The 17,500-nt window shown below is 42.5% G+C and overlaps 2 protein-coding genes across 3 annotated transcripts in view; one reads left to right on the forward strand and one right to left on the reverse strand.

Annotated features, from left to right (window-relative positions):
• Positions 1 to 4,900: 4,900 nt before the first annotated feature.
• On the reverse strand, positions 4,901 to 13,494 carry LOC123503121 (protein ENL-like). 2 transcript variants are annotated; one of them, XM_045252562.1, is made up of 6 exons: positions 13,374 to 13,479; positions 11,634 to 11,811; positions 9,880 to 9,988; positions 8,606 to 8,729; positions 7,729 to 7,914; positions 4,901 to 7,444 (listed from the first exon to the last, which is right to left on the reverse strand). In XM_045252562.1, the coding sequence occupies exons 1-6, from the start codon at positions 13,383 to 13,385 to the stop codon at positions 5,684 to 5,686; spliced, it is 2,370 nt and encodes a 789-aa protein (XP_045108497.1). In that variant the 5' UTR covers positions 13,386 to 13,479; the 3' UTR covers positions 4,901 to 5,683. The 2 variants fall into 2 exon arrangements, with proteins under 2 accessions (XP_045108497.1, XP_045108508.1); XM_045252573.1 differs by having other exon boundaries at positions 4,902 to 7,444; positions 11,634 to 11,808; positions 13,374 to 13,494.
• Positions 13,495 to 13,964: 470 nt separating this feature from the next.
• The window catches only part of LOC123503124 (MIT domain-containing protein 1-like), a 5,041-nt gene continuing 1,505 nt past the window's right edge, over positions 13,965 to 17,500 (forward strand). Inside the window, 6 exon segments of the mRNA XM_045252589.1 lie at positions 13,965 to 14,032; positions 15,514 to 15,675; positions 16,127 to 16,180; positions 16,183 to 16,247; positions 16,443 to 16,559; positions 17,299 to 17,396. Of these exon segments, the coding sequence (XP_045108524.1) occupies positions 15,546 to 15,675; positions 16,127 to 16,180; positions 16,183 to 16,247; positions 16,443 to 16,559; positions 17,299 to 17,396 (464 nt within the window). The 5' untranslated portion in view covers positions 13,965 to 14,032; positions 15,514 to 15,545.

Here is a 17,500-nt window from a genome sequence, read left to right on the forward strand (position 1 = left end):
GGAGGGGTTGTGGTCTCGCTGTCCCGGTGTGTGGAGTGTGTTGTGGTCTCAGTCCTACCCGAAGATCGGTCTATGAGCTCTGAGCTCGTTCCGTAATGGGGAAGACTGGCTGGGTGACCAGCAGACGACCGAGGTGAATTACACAAATACAGATTAAGATGAATAACCAAATACATTAAATCATAAATGACACGAGCATTACATAACTACCACCATCACCATCACCACCACCACTACTACTGCTGCTGCTACTACTACTACTACTACTACTACTACTATTTCTTCTTTTTCTACTACTACTACTACTACTACTACTATTACTACTACTACTATTAATACAACTACTACTACTACTACTACTAACAACAACAACAACAATCATAATAACAATAATAATAATAATAATAATAATAATAATAACAATAATAAAACTATAAAAAAAAAAAAAACTAGACAAAGAGGCTGGAGGCACTACGGGCGTCGCTGGCTGGGAGAGGTCAATGCAACAGGAGCCAGCAAGTACCCACCCACCCACACACCCACCCGCCCACCGCCCTGTCCCGCCAACCCAAAGGCAGGGAAGTGAGATGGTTACAAACTGCGGCGCGTTAGTGAAGGGACTGACCACGGTCTATCTATCACAGCTAGACCGCGGGGCTTGATGGTCTTACACAGAATCGAGACGCGAGAAAGGAACAAGAAGAGCTGTGTGTGTGTGTGTGTGTGTGTGTGTGTGTGACTGTCAAGCACAACATTCTCACACACTGGAACATTATCTAACCCCGCGCGTGTGTGTGTGTGTGTGTGTACAAGTGACTCGATCGGCTCGCAGTTGTACACTCTTATAGGGAATTCCAGACATGGTATACACAGAAATGGTGTCAAGTACTTGTAGTAGTAGTAGTAGTAGTAGTAGTAGTAGTAGTAGTAGTAGTAGTAGTAGTAGCAGCAGCAACAGTAATATTAATCAGGAGATATGGAGAGGTTCACAAAAGGAGTGTGGGTGCGTTACAGTGTTATAGTGAAGGCAGTGACAAGATGAAGCGACAGAAATAAATACTAAAGCGGGTTTGATGGCTGCTGGCTGTGATTAACTGACACATTCTGCTGCATTGCTCTTATACCTAAATTGATGGAAAAAAAAAAAAAAAAAAAAAAACATAAAAAAACCTTGAATTTACAACCCGAAAAATAAAGTTAGACAAATAAATAGAGCAAACGGACAAAGTAGAGAAAATTTAAGAGGTTGCTGGCTTAAAAATGTCATTAATAATAAAATACAACAAGGGAGGAGGATGGACCTTGCCACCCCCTTCCCTGGACAGGTTAAAGTCTCAAAAAATATATAAATAGACACTATACATAAGAATACAAATACTTCAATAAATACATACAGATATTGCACACCTTACTACATGAACATCCTACAGTCTGGGAGTGAACTGAGGATATTCCCTGAGTGTTTCCCTGAGAGTGGTTGAGTCTAGGAGATGGTCAATGAGGCTATAGAAAAGTCATGCTTGGAGGAAGACTAAGCGGCTTATTCAAATACTCGACATAATTTAAATTCTTCCAAGCTCTTTTCATTCACTTATTCCAGAACAGTTCCTCTCTCTAATGAATGGAATCTATCTTAGCGTCATATTAAAAAAACGCTTTTCTCTTTCACAGCGACCATTTTTCAACATACTACAGTCAGGGAGCGAACTGAGGATATTCCCTGAGTGTTTCCCTGAGAGTGGTTGAGTCTAGATGGTCAATGAGGCTATAGAAAAGTCATGTTTGGAGGAAGACTAAGCGGCTTATTCAAATACTCGACATAATTTAAATTCTTCCAAGCTCTTTTCATTCACTTATTCCAGAACAGTTCCTCTCTCTAATGAATGGAATCTATCTTAGCGTCATATTAAAAAAAAAAAAAAAAGCTCTTCTCTCACAGCGACCATTTTTCAAAGACCAGAGAGACAATTAGCTGAGTTCTACAGTACTTTTTCCTGTTGATAATGCAGAAAACTTGTTAACTAGAATTATAGAAACATCCTTAAAAAACCCGCGTCACTCCAACTATATAGAGCTCTTTGAAGATAGTGAAGCTGCCGCGCGCGTCCCTGAAACCTCTTTACATTATCTCCTTCAGCACTGGGAGACCTTTTTACCTTGAGTTTTGTGTACGATTAGACCATTTTGTTGACATTAAGAAGGGTCTATGGAGGTCAAAAGATTAATGGCCAGAGTCTTCACTATTTTAATTCCCACATAAGTTGCAAAAGCTGTATAAAAAAAAAAAAATCGCCAAATAGTCACCAGAATGAATATGGATATCTGAGTTTTGTGTACGGTAAGACCATTTTATTGACGTTAGGAAGGGTCGATAGAGGTCAAAAGATTAATGGCCAGAGTCTTCACTATCTTAATCCCCACATAGGCTGCGGAAGCTGAATAAAATTGTCACGGGCCGGCCTAAACGAATCTAGCATCATCATTATTGCAAAACAGAAAATAAAATTAATACTAAACTAAAAACAGCACACAAAATACTAATACTAAATAGATAAGTGGCGTAAGGTCTCTAAATATAGAAATACATATTTACTTACCAACGTGAATCAAAATATCGAATCTAGACTAGAAAAACCATATCTTTTTCAAATTTTCTCTCTTCTAATCCTTATCAACACTCCACACAGTCACTGCTTCTTGGTGATGTCAATTCTGCCTGCCTGGTGAAAGGGTTAGCCTCTTCAGTACTGAGACGTGTTTCCATATTAATTCATTCTGGTGACTATTTGGTACAGCTTCAGAAATCCAAGTGGGGATTTAAATAGTGAAGATTGTGGCCATTAATCTTCTGATCTTCATAGACTCTTCCTAATGGCAATAAAATGGTCTAATGGTACACAAAACTCCCATTTCCATATTCATTCTGGTGATTATTTGGTGATATCGCACAGCTTCAGAAATCCAAGTGGGGATTTAAATAGTGAAGATTGTGGCCATTAATCTTCTGATCTTCATAGACTCTTCCTAATGGCAATAAATGGTCTAATGGTACACAAATCTCAAGGAAAAAATGTGATCCAGTAGTGAAGGAGTATTGAGTGACTATATACAGATAAAAAAAAAAATAAATACACGTGGGGATTAAAATAGTGAAGATTGTGGCCATTAACCTTCTGATCTTCATAGACTCTTCCTAATGGCAATAAAATGGTCTAATGTTACACAAAACTCGCATTTCTATATTCATTTTGGTGACTATTTGATGATTTTATCCAGCAATTCAGAAACTCGCGTGTGGGATTAAAATAGTGAAGACTGTGACCATTAATTAATCTGCCCTCCATAGACCCTTCCTAATGGCAATAAAATGGCCTAATGGTACACAAAACTGAAGGTAAAAATACGTCCCAGTACTGAAAGGGTTAATCTTGTCTCCTTAGAAACACACAAACAAACATACAAACAAAAAACAGCTGACTCTGAAAGCATCCCAAATGTCACCATACCCACGTGTCAACCTTACATAATTATTCTCTAATTTCTCCATAACTGTGGCTATATAACACTCACCGCCCCTCACACAGTCTGCGTCTCGCCCCTGGCACCCCCTGGACAGCTGGAAGGGCGTGGCGTGACGGGCGTGGCGGCAGGGAGGAAATTAACTGAAATATTAGTCTTCAGCGGCGCGGCGGCGTGGCGGTGACTCTCATGGCGCCCTGAAGGAAGATGTCGCGCAGTTTTCCTTCAGTTTAATTCTTTTCATTGACGCGTTTAATGGATGGAGCATGGATGAATGATTGCAGGAATTAAGTAGATTAATAAATACATCACTTGCCATATTAGAACCATAGAAATTTTGCAAGTATCATGAGAATATTACTATACTTAACATTTCTTCTCAGTGTTTCACATCCTCGCTATTGTTAGATAAATATACACCATTGATAAATAGATAAATAAATAAGTATATATGTATATCAATTTGTATACAGTTATAAGCAATATAAATGGTTTTCTTATTTTTTCATTATGATTTACGATTTTGATATGTATAATAATAAAAAGATATATTATTATTATTATTAACCCCCTGAGCACCTTGACGTATTTTCCTATTCATTCTGGTGACTATTTGGTGACTTTATACAGCTTCAGAAACTCATGTGGGGGGTTAAAATAGTGAAGATTGGCCATTAATCTGCCCCTCCATAGACCTATTCTAATCTCAATAAAATGGTCTAATCACACCTCATATTCATTTTGGTAACTATTTGATGACTTTATACAGCTTCAGAAACTCATGTGGGGGGTTAAAATAGTGAAGACTGTGGCCATTAATCTGCCCCTCCATAGACCTTTCCTAATGTCAATAAAATGGTCTAATCACACCTCATATTAATTTTGGTGACTATTTGGTGACTTTATACAGCTTCAGAAACTCATGTGTGTGGAAAAGATTAAAATAGTGAAGACTGTGGCCATTAATCTTCTGCCCCTCCATAGAGCCCTCCTAATGTCAATAAAATGGTCTAATCACACCTCATATTCATTTTGGTGACTTTATACAGCTTCAGAAACTCATGTGGGGGAGATTGAAATAGTGAAGACTGTGGCCATTAATCTTTTACCCCTCCATAGAGCCTTCCTAATGTCAATAAAATGGTCTAATCGCACAGACACCTCAAGGTAAAAATGTCCCAGTACTGAAAGGGTTAAGAAAAGAAAATAAGAAAGAAGATAAGGAAGAAAAATAATAATAATTTTCTTTCTGCCTCAATCTTCCTCCTCCTCCTCCTCTTATTAATTTTCCTCCATTCTTTCAATTTAAAGGATGCAAAAGATAAATAAAAAAAATCCTTGCGAAAATATTTTAATTACACACAGACAGACAAACAGACACACATATATACAGACACGCATACACACAATTATGCTATACACAAAATGAGGTGAAAAAACAACAATGATGATGATAATGACAATAATAATAATAATAATAATAATTTGTGTCATGTACTTACAATAGAGAAAACAAAACAAACTTAATTTTAATATGGCAGTGAGACAGACATACATACAGACACACACACCCTTCTGTCACACTTCCTAACTTGCATACCAAGTTGTGAGATTCATTTATGGCTGCTTTGAGAGATAATTGAGTGTGTTAGTGTGTGTTTGGTGAGATGGAGAGGTGGAGGAAACATTGAGGGAGGAGTGTGGTGGAGAAGTGTGGAGGTAACTTGTGGAGGGAGATATGGAGGAAAGATTAGAGTAAGGTGGAGAGAAAAATGGCTGAGTGTGAGGAAATAGTGTCTGAAGAAAGTGTGTTTTTGGAGGGAAAAAAGTGCAATAGAGTGTATTTAGTGAAGTGGAGAGGTGGAGGAAACATTGAGGGAGGAGTGTGGTGGAGGAGAAGTGTGGAGGTAACTTGTGGAGGGAGATATGGAGGAGAGATACGAGTAAGGTGGAGAGAAAAATAAGATAACATTGTGTGGTGAATTAGTAGAAGTAAGACAGAGGAAAGCAGGAAGAGACAAGAGAGAGAGCGAGAGACTGTGTGTGTGTGTGTGTGTGTGTGTGTGTGTGTGTGTGTGTGTGTGTGTGTGTGTGTGTGTGTGTGTGTGTGTGTGTGAGACTGTGTTGGTGACATTGAAGTGGTGATGGTGGTGGTGTTGGAGTCTTATGAGAAGCAGGCCTGCAGCTCCTTCACCACCTGGTCACTGAGGGAGCAGAGGTCAAAGCTGAAATGTGCCCTGGTGAGGTGGAAGGCTGAGTGCTGAGCTATGATGTCCACCACCTGCTGCAGCCGTCGCCGGTCACCAGAGGACATAATCTTGTGCTGCAGCTCCACCAATTGCTGCAGCTGTGCCCCACCACCAGTAGCCACACCCCCCACAGCCCCACCACTCGCCGCTGTGGTGGTGTCCTGTGGTGTGGCAGGGGCAGGAGGAGGTGTGGGTGCTGGTGGAGCTGTGGTGTCGCGTTGTTGTGACCTTCGTTTCTTGCGTTCTTTGGCAGGAGCGCGCCGTGCCTCTCGCTTGGCAGGGCGGGGTGTGTCCTTGCCAGGGGGTGGGGCAGGGGTCGGGGCTGGCTCGTCATCGCTGGAGGGGTGAGGGGCTGGAGGGGGTGGGTCTGGGTGTGCCTCACTCTCACTGGAGGAAGAGCTCATTCCAGTAATAAGGTGCTTAAGGGGGTGAATGCCACCACCACCACCACCACCAGTGCCAGGGGTGCCAGCTGCCTCACCACTGGGCCTGGGGGGGGAGCTGCCACTGGAGGAGGAGGACGGGGAGCGAGAGGGTGACCTGGAGGGGGAGCGCTGGGGGGAGGAGGAGGCCGACCGGCGGACTTGTCTTGAGGTGGAGGACGACCTTGAACGAGAGAATGACCTTGACCTTGACCTGGATCTTGACCTTGACCTGGAACGTGACCTCGACCTGGAGCGTGACCTCTCTGACCCGCTGGAGGGGGAAGGGGAGCGGGAGGGGGAGCGAGGGGGCGGGGAAGGGGGGGAGCGAGAACGGGAGGAAGACTTGGAGGAGCGTGTGGGGGAGGGAGAGCGGGAGGAGGAGAGGGAGGGGGAGGGAGAGCGGGAGGAGGACTTGGAGGAGGAGCGAGATCGAGGTTGTGGAGGAGGAGGAGGAGGAGGTGGAGGAGGAGGAGCAGGGGGTGGCTTCTCCTTCTTCTTCTCCTTGACTGGAGGAGGAGGAGGAGGAAGAGAAGGTGTTGGTTCCTTTTTCCTATGGTCTCCTCCTCCCTTCCTCTCCCTCTTGTCCTCCCCTTTACTCCCTGCCCTCTCCTCCCTTCCTCCTCCACTCTTCACTTGCTTCTCACTCTTCTCTCTCTCCTCCTCCTTCTTCTCCCTCCTCTTCTCCTTCTCCTTCTTCTTCTTCTTATCCCGAGAGTCTTCTGTCCTTCCCTCCTCCTTCTTCTTCTTCACCTCTGGCTTGGGGGGCGGCGAAAGGGGGCGCTTGGCTGGTGGGGAAGGATGGGGGCGGCGTGGCTGTGACGGCTGTGTAGGCTGTGGTGGTGGTGGTGGTGGTGGCTGTGGCTGTGAAGACCCCTCCTTCTCCCTGTGGTGTTGTGTGTGGTGTTTGGTGTCCTTCTCCCTCTTCTTCTTGTCCTCCTTCTTCTTCGATGGGGATTTGTGAGTCTGGCGATCTTTCTCCTTATTCTCTGATGCCTTCTCCTTGTGTCTCTCCTTCTTTTTCTCCCCTGATTTCTTCTCCTTGTGCTGCGAGGACTTGTCGGTGGCAGGGGAAGCGGTGGAAGGGGGCTTGTCAGTGGGCTGGGGGGCAGGGGCAGGAGGGGCGGCAGGTGGTTTTTCCTTTAAGGTCTTCGGACGCCTTGTCTCTGCCACTTTCTTGATGGGTTCGCCAAATAATGCAGAGAATGTGTCCGAGGCTTTTGTCCCGCCTCCCTCCGGCCGGCCACGTGCGTCCTGTGTGTAGGGGTAAGGTGGTGAGTAGTGGTGGTAGTAGTAGTAGTAGTAGTAGTAGTAGTAGTAGTAGTAGTAGTAGTAGTAGTAGTAGTAGTATAACCTTGATAATTCTTTTAATACATCTCTTGTCACTTTTAAATACAATAGAAACACACACACACACACACACACTAGTCTTAAACCTCCCCTATGTACATTTTCAGTATGTATGTATCATGTATAACAAAAAGTACATCATCATTATTATTATTATTATTATTATTATTATTACTATCATTACAAACCTTGCTGACTTGATGCTTGTTGTGTCTCTTAGCGTTGGTATTGGCTGAGTGCTGGTCCTGCTGCTGCTGCTGCTGCTGGCCGTGGTGGACAGACGTGGAGTGGGGCTTTATTTTGGCACCGCTGGACGGCCGCGCCACAGCCATCTTGTCCCCAACGCTCGAGTCCTCCTGACCCGACACCAGTACCTGTAGCAATGGTTAGGTTAGGTTAGGTTAGGTTAGGTTAGGTTAGGTTAGGTTAGGTTAGGTTAGGTTAAGGCTTAGGTTAGGTTAGGTAAGGTAAGGTAAGGTTAGGTTAGGTTAGGTTAGGTTAAGTAAGGTTAGGTTAGGTTAGGTTAGGTAAGGTTAGGTTAGGTTAAGTAAGGTAAGGTAAGGTAGGTTAGGTTAGGTTAGGTAAGGTTAGGTTAGGTAAGGTTAGGTTAGGTAAGGTTAGGTTAGGTTAGGTTAGGTTAGGTTAGGTTAGGTTAGGTTAGGTTAGGTTAAGGTTAGGTTAGGTTAGGTTAGGTTAGGTTAGGTTAGGTTAGGTTAGGCTAGTTTAGGCTGAGTTGGTTTTTGTAGTAGTAGTAGTAGTAGTAGTAGTAGTAGTAGTAGTAGTAGTAGTAGTAGTAGTAGTAGTAGTAGTAGTAGTAGTAGCAATGGAACAATTTTGGAATAGAAAGAGAAAGGACGGAGAAAGGAAAGAAAGGAGGAAGGAAGGAAGTGAAAAAGGCAGACAAATAAAAATAAAGAAAAAAGACAGCAGCAAAAAGAAAAATCAATAAAACGGAAAAAGAAAGAACGAAACTGAAAAAGGAAAGAAGAAAGAAAGAAAGAAAGAAAAGAAGGCACTATAAACACACATACAAACACACACACACACAGACACACAGACACACACCCCGCCACCCTGTAGAAGGATGCGTTTAAATTCCTCCGAAGGCTTAAGGAAGGTCAGTTTCTCCTTCCGATGGTGGTTGATGGGCGGCAGCTCCACATGTTGCAGGAATAGGTCGTACTCAAACCTGAAGGACAAAAGGTCAGGTAAGGTCGAGTCACATAAGGTCAGGTTCTGTTAGCAATATTTCTCGTGTTATCAATTTTCACCTTTTTTTATTTTATTCATTTTTCTTCCTATTCTTCTTTTTCTTCCTTCTATTCTTTCATTCCTATTCCTCAGACCAGGTTAGGTACAATGAGGGAAGCTGCAAGACAGATCCACCCCTGTAACTTCACCCCTTCACCCCTTCATCCCTGCCCCATCCCCCATCACCCCTTCATGCTAACTCACTATGTCTTTCTAGTGTCGGACGGTGGCTGTCTTGAAGTAAAATCTCAATGTGGAGGTTTTAAGACAACTTCACCCCTTCACCCCTGCTCCATCCCCCCTCACCCCATCATGCTAACTTACTATGTCCTTCTAGTGTCAGACGAGTGGCTTGTCTTGAAGTAAATCCTCAATGGGGAGGTTTTAAGACAACTTCAACCCTGTAACTTCACCCCTTCACCCCTTCATGCTAACTTACTATGTCCTTCTAGTGTCAGACGGGTGGCTGTCTTGAAGTAAAATCTCAATGGGGAGGTTTTAAGACAACTTCACCCCTTCACCCCTGCTCCATCCCCCCTCACCCCATCATGCTAACTCACCATGTCTTTCTAGTGTCAGACGAGTGGCTGTCTTGAAGTAAAATCTCAATGGGGAGGTTTTAAGACAACTTCACCCCTGTAACTTCACCCCTTCACCTCCTCACCCCTGCCCCTCGTCACCCCAGCGCTGGTTACTCACTGTGTCTTCCTGGTGTCGGACGGGTGGCTTGTCTTGAAGTAAATCTCAATGGGGAGGTTTTAAGACAACTTCACCCCTTCACCCCTGCCCCATCCCCCCTCACCCCATCATGCTAATTCACTATGTCCTTCTAGTGTCAGACGGGTGGCTGTCTTGAAGTAAAATCTCAATGGGGAGGTTTTAAGACAACTTCACCCCTGTAACTTCACCCCTTCACCTCCTCACCCTGCCCCTCGTCACCCCTGCGCTGGTTACTCACTGTGTCTTCCTAGTGTCGGATGGGTGGCTTGTCTTGAAGTAAATCTCAATAGGGAGGTTTTAAGACAACTTCACCCCTGTAACTTCACCCCTTCACCCCTTCCCCCATCACCCCTACGCTGGTTACTTACTGTGTCTTCCTGGTGTCGGACGGGTGGCTTGTCTTGAAGTAAATCTCAATAGGGAGGTTGAAGCTGCCGTAGCCTTTTTCACTGACTCTGTATGGTGGGGACTTGATCACTGCCCCGGGTGAGAGAAGGACATTGAATTAAAAGCATAAGGCAGGAGGGAATATTTAAGAGGCTGCCAGACCTACATGAGGCAGTCCCTGTGTGTTTAAGCTACCTAATTCTATCTATCTTCCTCATCCGTGAACTTATCTAACATTCTTTTATCCCGTTCAGTACTGGGACGCATTTTCACCATGAGTTTTGGGTGTGATTTGACGATTTTGTTCATATTAAGAGGGGTCTATGGAGGGCAGAAGATTAATGGCCACAGTCTTCACTATTTTAATCCCCCACATGAGTTTCTGAAGCTGTATAAATTCACCAAATAGTCACCACAATGAGTATGAGGTGTGATCAGACCATTTTATTGACATTAGGAAGGGTCTAAGGAGGTCAGGAGATTAATGGTTACAGTCTTCACTATTTTAATCCCCCACATGAGTTTCTGAAGCTGTATAAAATCACCAAATAGTCACCACAATGAATATGAGGTGTGATTAGACCATTTTATTGACATTAGGAAGGTTCTAAGGAGGTCAGGAGATTAATGGCCACAGTCTTCACTATTTTAATCCCCCACATGAGTTTCTGAAGCTGTATAAAATCACCAAATAGTTACCAGAATTAATATGAGGTGTGATTAGACCATTTTATTGACATTAGGAAGGGTCTAAGGAGATCAGGAGATTAATGGCCACAGTCTTCACTATTTTAATCCCCCACATGAGTTTCTGAAGCTGTATAAAATCACCAAATAGTCACCACAATGAATATGAGGTGTGATTAGACCATTTTATTGACATTAGGAAGGGTCTAAGGAGATCAGGAGATTAATGGCCACAGTCTTCACTATTTTAATCCCCCACATGAGTTTCTGAAGCTGTATAAAATCACCAAATAGTCACCACAATGAATATGAGGTGTGATTAGACCATTTTATTGACATTAGGAAGGGTCTAAGGAGGTCAGGAGATTAATGGCCACAGTTTTCACTATTTTAATCACCCACATGAGTTTCTGAAGCTGTATAAAATCACAAAATAGTCACCACAGTGAATATGAAAACATGTCATGGTACTGAAAGGGTTAAAACTCCCTATTGACTCAGCTATGACTACTACTCAGAACGCCACAAAAGTCTAAAACACCACAAAACACCACAAAAACCCTAAAACATCACAAAAACTCTAAAACATCACAAAAATACCATAAACATCACAAACACCACAAAACACCACAAAAACCCCCAAAAACACCACAAACATCACAAAAACATCACAAAATACCCCAAAAACACCACAAAAACCCTAAAACACCACAAAAACACCAAACATCACAAAATACCCCCCAAAAAACACCTCAAAAACCCTAAAACACCACAAACACCACAAAACTGCAAAACACCACAAAAAAACACAAATTATTAAAAAAAAAAACTAAAACACCACAAAAACACTCCAAACACCACAAAACACTGCAAAAACACCACAAAACACTGGAAAACACCACACCACAAAAACACTGAAAAAAAAAACTAAAACACCACAAAACATCACAATAAACCCTACAACACCACAAAACACCACAAAAACACCCAAAAACACCATAAAACACCCAAAAACACTGCAAATACCCCACCAAACACCAGCACACACCTCGCTTGGGCTTGTTGAAGGACTTGTGAAGCGTAAACACCACCTTGTCCACAAACTGCTCCAGCTTCACCCCACTGGCACCCTGTACGTACACCTCCCAGTCATGTGTGAAGCCCCCAACTCGCTGCTGCCTGACAGTGGCACGGTGACCCAGCTCCAGCGTCACCACCACGTTCTGCTGGCGGGGGGAGCGGTGGTGAGAAGTGGTGGTGGTGGTGGTGGTGATGAGGGGTGAGAAGTGGTGGTGATAAAGGTGGTGGTGGTGGTGGTGGTGGTGGTGGTGGTGGTGATAAAGGGTGGTGGTGGTGGTGGTGGTGGTGGTGATGAGGGGTGGGAAGAGGTGGTGACTGTGGTGAGAGGAGGTGGTGATGAGGAGTGGTGACTGTGGTGAGAGGAGGTGGTGGTGGTGGTGGTGAAGAGTGGTGACTGTGGTGAGAGGTGGTGGTGGTGGTGGTGGTGGTGATGAGGAGTGGTGACTGTGTGCTGAGAGGAGGTGGTGGTGGTGGTGGTGGTGAGAGCGAGACAGGTGAATAAATAAAGATAAATAAACATATAAATGGGCGAGAAAGAGAAAAATAAGAATAAATATATAAATAAATAAACAAGAAAAGAGGAAAAAACACAAATAAATAATTGGAGATAAATGAATTAATAAATAAATAAGGGAGAGGAAAAAACAAATAAATAAATAGATAAATGAATAAATTAACCTAACCTAACGTAACAAGATTTAACCTAACGAAAGGAAATGTAATCTAACCTAATCTAACCTAAGCTAAAGAGAATTAACCTAACCTAACCTAATTGAAGGAGTTTTAACCTAACCTAACCTAATCTAGCCTAAGGGGGAAATTAACCTAACCTAACCTAACCAAACCTAAGGAAATGTAATCTAACCTAACCTAACCTAAGCTAGAGGGAATGAACCTAACCTAACCTAATTGAAAGAGTTTTAACCTAACCTAACCTAATTTAGCCTAAGGGGGAAATTAACCTAACCTAACCAAAGCTAATTGAAGGAGTTTTAACCTAACCTAACCTAATTGAAGGAGTTTTAACCTAACCTAACCTAACCTAAGTCATTTTAACCTAACCTAACCTCGTATTTTATAACCTAACTTAACCTAACCTGACAAAAATTAGATAAATAAATAAATAAATAAATATATAGCCTAACCAGTATTTTTAACCTTCACCTAAACCAACCTAAGTTTTTTTTTTTCCCTCTCTAACTTAAGAGCCTTTGTATTCCTAACCTATCCTAACCTCACCATGCCACTAACCTAACCTAACCTACTATTACTACTACTACTATTACACCTCTACTATTACTACTACTACTTCCACCACTACAACCACTTACTATCACGTGTGTTTGTTACTACCACTACTACTACCACCATTACTATTACTACTACCACCACCACAACCACCATTATTAGGTATATGTGTGTGTGTGGTACTACAACTACTACCACCACCACAACCAGCACTATCAGGTGTTACTACTATTACTATTATTACACCACTACTACTACTACCACCATTACTACTCTCACTACCACTACAACCAGCACCGCCACCACAACTATCAATATTCCCACTATTCCTAAAAATTCCCACTCCTGAAATTTAAAAAAAAAAAACCGAATGTAAAAAATAAGCCGCTATTTTTACTCTTATTTCTCCATTCCCTGTGTTATCTCCGCCTTCATTTATTCCCCCGTCCTTCACACTCACCTTGGAGGACATTTTGGGAGTCTGGACACGATAGACTTAGAAAAAGAGGCAAAAATATTAAGTCAATTTGTGGGACATCGATCTCTGACTTGCTACCAAAAACATTTCTCCCTCAGCCAGTGCTCAAATTATCGACATTGTTGTTGTTTTATTCATTTTTTCTTAGTTTTCCTATTTCTTTAATGTTTTTGGTATGAATTATTATTTGTTTTAGTTTGTTGGTGTTGTTTTGTCTTTGTGTATTCATTTTCTTTTCTTTTATATATTTTTTTCTATATTAGTTTCATCATGTCATCTATTTATATACAATGTGCTTCTTATCAGTGCATTAGCTGGCTATGTAATGTATTGTTATATTCTTCTTCATTATACCCATCTATATAGACCTATTTTCTGCACTAGAGATATATCTAAAACTTTAATTACTGCTAGGATAAAGAAATATATATATAACAAAAAAAAAAAAAAAGTAATTTAAACCCCCTAATATCCTTTCACAAACATTCAAAATACATCTCATCGTACTAGACACATTTCCCACACAATTCCAAGTATTCACATAGATAGGAGAAAGATAAGTGCTCGTGAGTATAAATATTTTGATAGCGCTGTTTATCATGGCGAGAGTCAAGAGGAGGAGGAGGAAGACCCTGAGAGAAGTATGTCAGTGTGTCCTGTCTGAGAGAGAGAGAGAGAGAGAGAGGGGGGTGAATAATTAAGGCTCCTACAGGTAACACACAGGTGGACTCCTTAATTAACAGGTAAGACTAAACACTATTCGTAAAGACTTAATCAATTATTTATTTATTTATTTATTTTCATTTTTTTTTTTTTTCACTTTCCTTCCCAGTACGTGACAGTGTCGGATTATCGGCGAATTTAGGTAAAAGATGCAGAAAATATGAAAGGATTCTCTCTCTCTCTCTCTCTCTCTCTCTCTCTCTCTCTCTCTCTCTCTCTCTCTCTCTCAGTAAATTTGTAGTTTCAACCAATATCTCTTAACCTAACCTAACCTAAATTCTGTCCTGAGGTTGTTGTTAATTTCCGATAGTGTAGAATAGGCTAGAAATGTGTAGAGTGACAAGGAAGTGTTCTGGGGCCTCTCTTGTTTGGCGTCTATGTGAATGGTGTGTGTTCAGACGAGAGGAGTCCCACAAGGAAGTGTTCTGGGGCCTCTCTTGTTTGGCGTCTATGTGAATGGTGTGTGTTCAGACGAGAGGAGTCCCACAAGAAAGTGTTCTGGGACCTATCTTGTTCTGTCTGTGAATGGTGTGTGTTCAGACGAGAGGAGTCCCACAAGGAAGTGTTCTGGGACCTATCTTGTTCTCTGTCTATGTGAATGGTGTGTGTTCAGACGAGAGGAGTCCCACAAGGAAGTGTTCTGGGGCCTATCTTATTCTGCATCTACATATTTGGTTTGTGCTGGTTATTACAACATGGTATTATTTCTAAGATATCTCCATTTTAGAAGATATATTTAAGTTTGTGGTTAGCTAGTGGTATGTGAAACTCCTCTCACAACCATCCAGATCTACTAGTCCATCACTGAGATTCATATTACCAGTGCTCAGATAAACAGTGTGACTCAGCTAAGAACTCCATTATAAACAATTGAATATAAAATCCACAAAAATTATCCCCTTTAACCCAGAAATTCCCATGAAAAAATGCACATATAAATAAAAAAAATAAATAAAAAAACTATTGAAATAAAATTATGTCTGCGTTCATATTTGTGGGATTTTGTGGACAGTGAGATAAGTTTAAGTGGAGAGAAGTTTTTATTGGTGAAAGTGTTGGTGACTTGGTGTGTTGGTGGAGTGGGCTTTGACACAGTGAAATGTTAGGTAAATGATGTTGTGTGGTGTGGTGTGTGGTGGGTGTCATTGTCACCTCACAAGTGTTCAGTGTGTCACTACAATGTTAAAACGCTAATTGAAATATGTATCACTTTTAACTACTGCCTCTCCAGCACCACCACCACCACTACCACTACTACTACTACTACTACTACTACTACTACTACTACTACTACTACTACTACCACTACCACTACCACTACCACCACCACTACCACCACCACCACCAATATTTCCTTCTAGCTATCACCACCACCACTACCAACAATATTTCCTTCTAGCTACCACCACCACCACAATCACCACCAGTGCCATGGGGACCCCCGAGGCAGCAGCGGTGCAGGTGCTGACTCGTGCAGTACAGCTTGACTCGGAGAAGAAGTATGGAGAAGCTCTTGCATGTTACGAGCAGGGTATTAGACTACTGCTGCAGGCGTCCAGAGGTGTGTGTGTGTGTGTGTGTGTATTTAGCTAGTTGTATTTTTCCATGGCCTGGGCTTTACGCTGGTGTGGCCCCGTCTCCATGTCTACACTTATCCAATTTTTCTTTCAAGCTTTGCACACTCGTTGGTGACACCACTTCCTCACTCAAACTGTTCCAAGTCTTAACACATCTTTGCGGGAAACTCTATTTTTTAACATCTCCCAGACATCTTCCCTTCCTTAGTGTGTGTGTGTGTGTGTTTGTGAGGCTGGGTGTTTGTGGGTATGTCTGTGTTTGTGTCTAGGTGTGTATGTGTATGTGTGTGTGTGTGTGTGTTTGTGGGTGTGTCTATGTTTGTGTCGAGGTGTGTATGTGTGTTTATGAGTGTATTTACCTAACCCAACCCACCCTTACCTTACCTTACCCAACCTAACCTAACCTAACCTAACCTAACCCAACCTAACCCCCAGAGGTACGCGATGAGTCAAAACGCGCACATTTCCGCAAGAAGACAGAAGAATACCTTGGCGGGCGGAGGCGGTGAAGGCGGCGGCGGCGAGGCAGCGCGCCGACACCTGCACACACAGACAGGTGACCATGGCTTTGGGGGAGGGGACAGGAGGGGAGGCAAGAGTTAAGCTAAGTTATTTTTATTATTTTTATTTATTTATTTATTTATTTATTTATTTTGGGTTAGTTTTGTGTGTGTGTGTGTGTGTGTGTGTTTTGGGATAATTCCGAGAGTTCCCTTCTATTTACCTCCTCCTTCCGTTACCCTCCTTATAGATCCAGATTGCCGAGGGGTCAACAGGTCACAGCTACGAGACGGTGTTTGGTCAGGTCATCACCCCTGACCTTACGGAAGTGGTGGTGGAGGACGCTTACATCCGGTCCACTCATCAGGTGGTGTTTGGTGGTGTTTTTATGGTGTTTGGGTGGTGTTTGGTGGTGATTTGTGGTGTTTTGGTGGTGTTTGGTGGTGATTTGTGGTGTTTTGGAGGTATTTGTGGTGTTTGGCAGTGTTTGCTGGTGTTTTCATGGTGTTTGGTGGTGATTTGTGGTGTGTGGCAGTGTTTGGTGGTGTTTTCATGGTGTTTGGTGGTGATTTGTGTTGTTTGGCAGTGTTTGATGGTGTTTTAATGGTGTTTATTGGTGTTTTATGGTGTTTGGTGGTGTTTACAGGTGTTTTATGGTGTTTGGTGATGATTTGGTAGTGTTTATGGGTGTTTTATGGTGTTTGACAGTGTTTGGTGGTGTTTGGCAGTGTTTGGTGGTTTTATGATGTTTATGGGTGTTTTATGGTGTTTGGTGATGATTTGGTGGTGTTTATTGGTGTTTTATGGTGTTTATGGGTGTTTTATGGTGTTTGGTGATGATTTGATGGTGTTTAATGGTGTTTGGTAGTGTTTAGCAGTATTTTTATAGTGTTTGGTTATGTTTGGTGATGTTTGATGATCTTTTGTGGTGTTTAAATGGTGTTTGGTGGTGTATGGTTGTGTTTCGGTGATGTTTGGATGGTGTTTGGCAGTGTTTGGTGGTGGCAGAGAGAGAGAGAGAGAGAGAGAGAAAACAAAAATGCAAAAGAGAGAGAGAGAGAGAGAGAGAGAGAGAGACTGACTTCCCTCCACTTTTTTCTCTCCAGATCTACAATTTCCTCCACCTGTGTGAGTTGTTAGTGAGGAAAGCGGAGAGACTTTCCTCCATCTCTCTCATCACCTCCCTCGACAACTCCGATCCAGAGTAGTAGTAGTAGTAGTAGTAGTAGTAGTAGTAGTAGTGGTGGTGGTGGTGGTGGTGGTGGTGGTGGTGGTGGTGGTGGTGGTGGTGGTGGTGGTAGTAGTAGA

Source organism: Portunus trituberculatus, chromosome 2, assembly GCF_017591435.1.
Source record: "Portunus trituberculatus isolate SZX2019 chromosome 2, ASM1759143v1, whole genome shotgun sequence".
Classification (NCBI taxonomy): Eukaryota; Metazoa; Arthropoda; class Malacostraca; order Decapoda; family Portunidae; genus Portunus; species Portunus trituberculatus.